Source organism: Electrophorus electricus, chromosome 2 (genome assembly GCF_013358815.1).
Source record: "Electrophorus electricus isolate fEleEle1 chromosome 2, fEleEle1.pri, whole genome shotgun sequence".
Lineage (NCBI taxonomy): Eukaryota > Metazoa > Chordata > Actinopteri > Gymnotiformes > Gymnotidae > Electrophorus > Electrophorus electricus.
Window position 1 is genome coordinate 35,141,006 of NC_049536.1, and position 5,000 is coordinate 35,146,005.

General features: G+C 49.3%; 1 protein-coding gene across 1 annotated transcript in view; it reads right to left on the minus strand.

Annotated features, from left to right (window-relative positions):
• The window catches only part of vwa8 (von Willebrand factor A domain containing 8), a 50,273-nt gene that overhangs the window by 8,767 nt on the left and 36,506 nt on the right, over nt 1–5,000 (minus strand). The window contains exons 38-40 of the mRNA XM_035521793.1: nt 2,677–2,785; nt 2,409–2,565; nt 617–725 (exon numbers count right to left, since the gene is read on the minus strand). Of these exons, the coding sequence (XP_035377686.1) occupies nt 617–725; nt 2,409–2,565; nt 2,677–2,785 (375 nt within the window). The remainder of the gene's footprint in view (nt 1–616; nt 726–2,408; nt 2,566–2,676; nt 2,786–5,000) is intronic.

Here is a 5,000-nt window from a genome sequence, read left to right on the forward strand (position 1 = left end):
GGTGTTTATACACACACACCACACACTGCCCTCCTGCATTACCACACACACCCCACACTCACGCCACACACTGCCCTCCACAAACACAACTAAAACATGAAAGAGAGCTACACTGCACTGTGCTGTTTTCAGCCTGTCAGAGGGAACCATCAATTAACAACTGCAGATCATCACAGAACCACACACACACACACACACACACACACACGTGTACCACACACACTCCTGACGCGCCATATCTCACAGCAAGGCGTGTCAGCAGCAGTCAAGGTTGAAGGATAAGACTTATGAAACGTCTGTTAATAATAAACGCGAGAGTTTGTGTGAAGCTTGGAATCTGAATAGGACACACAGAAGAGAGATGCAGACTCAGCACCCCCAGTAATCCTCTGTCTTTGATTGGAGATTTTCTGAGAGATTTCAGGAGAGCGGTGAAGGTGACTATGGGTCCAGCTCTCCTGAACATCAGACCAAGACAAGAAGAAAAATTCCATCCACATTTTGGTTTAAAGGGAGAGGCAGCACGTGTGCACTGGGGGTTTGCTGCTTTGTGCTTCTCTGTGCATTCCTCTGAAAACAACACACTGGGGCTGTGTGTGTGTTTGCATGTGTGTACCTGCAGGCTGTCCAGTATGATGCGTAGGGACTGGACCTGCCGGCGCACGGCGCTGGAGATGCGCTGGTAGGTGTCTGCATCGTACTCACTCATCGCAATCTCCTTCAGCCTGAAACGGCACACAAGCCACAGACACCCGTCAACACTGCCTGAACACTGGAGACAGAACGCCGGTCTGGGCACGGTTTCCATCTGGGACGCCACTGATCTGAACCATGATCACCTGTGCGTGACCAGGAACGTGGACCAGGGTCCGGAAGAAACAACCCCCCAGAACTTAAAACTGTAGCAACCCCCATGACTGTGAACACATCTCTCTCTCTCTCTCGTTTTCTTGTGTTTCCTCTCTTTTCTGTCTCACACACCCACACACACACTTGTGCATGGCTTTGGGTTTCCTGACTAGCCTCAGACGATTACATTCTTTGTGCAGAGCTACTGGAGAAAGGACAGACCACACTACTGGTATTCTCCTGAATACCAGACCTGTCCACAGACCAGAGGAAAGAGAGGGAGAGAGAGAGAGAGAGAGAGAGAGAGAGAGAGAGAGAGAGAGGAAAGAGAGAGAAAAAGAGAGTGAGGAGAGAGGAGAGAGAGAGAGAGAGAGAGAGCGAGAGAGAGAATGAATGTGAGAAGGTGAAAGAGAAGTCCCTTATTCTAATAGACATGTAAAACACAGGAGGAAGCTATAGCGGAAGCTCAGCAGGTCGTCTGGCTCTTCTCACTCTCACAGCATCACGGATTGTGCATGTCACAGGAAAGCACAAAAGCAAGAAAACACCCCACTTCCTGTGAAAGCGGCCCACCACAGCACACTTTTACTGAGATTTAGCAGCTGAGAATGTGACATTTTGTATCATCAGACTACCCAGATGAGTGTATCATCATATTATCAGACTACCCAGATGAGTGTATCATCATATTATCAGACTACCCAGATGAGTGTATCATCATATTATCAGACTACCCAGATGAGTGTATCATCATATTATCAGACTACCCAGATGAGTGTATCATCATATTATCAGACTACCCAGATGAGTGTATCATCATATTATCAGACTACACAAATGAGTGTATCATCATATTATCAGACTACACAAATGAGTGTATCATCAGGCTACACAGATCAGTGTATTATGAGACTACCCAGATGAGTCTGGCCCTTTCCGACTGCTAATTTTTAATTCTACTTAATTCTTCATTAGTTTAATCTGTACATTAATGCATCACAAAGTTCAGATGAAATGTGCATTGATGGCATGGTCGTGTGTGCACGCACGCGTGTGTGTGTGTGTGTGTGTGTGTGTTTTGTATGCAGCAACTGGGTGTGGATCCAAGAAGCCTAGAAGCGCAAACAGACTTAAAACAGTAGTTTCCTTCATGACCAGACCCTCATACTGCTCTTTGTACTCTCTCTTTCTCTCTCTCTCTCTCTCTCTCTCTCTCTCTCTCTCTCTCTCACACACACACACACACACACACACACACACACAGATTTCAGTGAATGGCAGTATTCATGGGGTGCATATTTGGGATAGCTGCTTCTGATCACTGTGTGGCCTCTGAGACAGTCTGTGCTTCAGTCTGCTGCTCTCTGAGGCTTTACAGAGAGTTCCTCTCTGCCTGTGTACCTGTCATGACGCACACTCACCAAACCACTCTTACACACCCACACTCACAGTCCATGTCCAGGCTTCTGCTGGGAGACGGGACACGCCTTATTCTCTCCGTGCTGTTTGTGGAGGTAAAGAAAGACTTTCCAAAGCAGAGAGGGGAGGGATGAGTGTACCTCTCTTTGAAGGCCTTCTCGGCCATTTCTCGTGCGGCTCTCTTGACGTGCTCGGGCACCGCGTCCTTCTCCTCCTGGGACACCTGGTAGACCTTGTGTCCGGCGTCCAGGCGATAGGGTCCTCCCTTCCCCCCGAGCCCCGCTGTGTCCCTACCGCCTGCACGACAACACAGAGGTTCAGTGGTCTCAGAATCAACCTCTGAATGAACCCAGACTAGCTCCGAGACGGTCAGCGGGACAGGGCATGACGTCAGCTAGTGCAGCGTACCAGTGGCCCCTGCCCACTGGTTGCCTCCGATGTGGGGTGCGTTGTTGGGGTCGGTTTTGCCATGCTTTGGCGAGTTGGCATCAAGGCCGCTGTCTCTCTGAACGGTGATCTGGAAGCAGGAGCACACAACAACCAGACCTCATCATCTGAACCTTCATATCGGGCCTCACTTACATCAAGTAAAGCAACTGTGATCCATCACTACAGGGCGGCTGCTGTGATACTTCTGCACACCCACCCCTCTCCGTCTGTGAAGAGGCTGCTAAACCAACACCGCAAGGGCGTGTTTCTGTTTGTTTGTTTGCTTGTTTTAAGTATGCAGCTGAGTTTGGGGAAACCCCGTTACTTTCCACAGAGGGGCCATGGGACATACGCTCTCTGTCTCTGCCTACTTCTCTCCATCCTCTCTGATCCGCCTTCACACGGAGCACTTTGAAGGCCACATACGTGTCCCAAGGGCAGCAGCTCTCTCATGACCTTCACACACTCCTCCGCGTTGCCTGCTGGGTGCAATTAGAAGCGAAAAAGTCCCGCCATTACACACAGTACGAGTCCCACCCTCACGCCCTCCCCCGAAATATCCCCTCTGATATGCATTTCTACTGTAGCTACGGGAACCCCACAGAGAGTCACGCACTCAGAGAACCACGGAGCTCCGTGTTCAGAGATTAGGGCCCCAATCACTATTGCACAACTGCACTATGACCCAGCTCAGAGTCTAGAAGTTCCAAGGCCTGCCAGTCCCGGTACTGCGTAGCGTTTTGTGGCCAAACAATAATCGTTTTGAGTCATACTGAGAGGAACCGTAATCTAAGACGGCCAGTTGCCCCGAATGCTCCGCCCTGTTTGTGCCTGTGACCAACATCGCTGGAGTGTCCCACAAACCCTTCTGCATTACCAAGCAAACCCCACCACCTGCCCCCACACCCCATACACCCCACTGCACCCCCATCAGGCCCAAACCCCCATATCCCCGTCAAACACTCCATTTATTTGAGAAAGATCACATGACTCAACTTCAAAACCACTCTGTCACCCTCTATGTCAGCAAGCTCGTCGGAGGTCTTTCAGGGCTTGGAGAGGTAACAGAGAATCATGCTTGAGGGGAAAATTAATATAAACAACGTAACCCGAAGCAGACAGTGTGTTCGAACCCAGGCTGAGCATTTCAGGACTGCATGTGGGATTCCTGTCTTAGGTTGGTGTGGACTGGAGACAGGTGTGGGGTTGAAGACACACACACACACACAGATGCACAGTGCTCGGTCTCTGTAAAAAGCTCAGTGTCTTGTTTTAGCACACCTGTGGCCTCCAAGGTGGTCTTGTGACTGCTGTGCATGAGATGACCTGGGTCCCGTAAGACCAGTGTAGGGGAGGGGAAGACCATCTTATTCAACAAAGGCCCTGGAATATGTAAGACTGATCACTAAGGCCAGATAACGATGGGCGTGTCAAATATTCAACACACCATCTGAATTAAAACTCCTTCATCTCACTGCAGTGAGATGCATGCACAGTGCATGCACATGTGATCCAAGTCTGATGTGGCTTAAAAGTTAAAATGACCTCGCCAACAACATGACTCTTATGAGACGAGAGAACGCCAGCCTGTGTGTGTCTGTAACCGTGTGAGTAAGGCAGCTGTGCAGAGTCCCGCATTTCGTCCTGTGTTTAGTCTGTGTGGAAGCAGCGCTGAAGAGAGGAGACAGTGTGTGTGTGTGTGTGAATCTGTGTGTGTGTGTGTGTATCTGTGTGTGTGTGTGTGAGTGTGTGAGTGAGTGATTGTGAGTCAACACTGTCCTGAGCTAGTGCTCTCTCTGCGCCCCAGTAGAACCAGAGATGGAGGCTGCAGGCTGAGGAGCGTGAGAGGAGCACAAAGGAAAGCAGACACGCCCAGACACGCCCAGACACACCCAGACACGCCCAGACACGCCCAGACACGCTCGCGCTCTCATCACCATCAGTTCTCCAGGTCTCTCTGTCTGTTCCCCAAGTCCATGTATTATTATTAAATCCTGTTTGTGGTCAATGTAATGTGATATTAGTATACTGATAATTAACGTTATCGATTATACAATGTGACTCACAATCACTCTCAAATACACACACACACACACACACACACAATGAACAGATTTAAAAGCTATAGAAATTCAAATTCAAATGATGGATGTTTAAACTCTGAGTTTGCATTGAGTGTTACACACCCTTCCAAATAGGTCACCCTCATATTCACCAGACCTCACGGCACTGTCGGCATGTCTAAAGTGGGATGGCCTTCTAAATGAAGTCCTTTAACCTACTTAATGTTCAGCCAGAGTCAG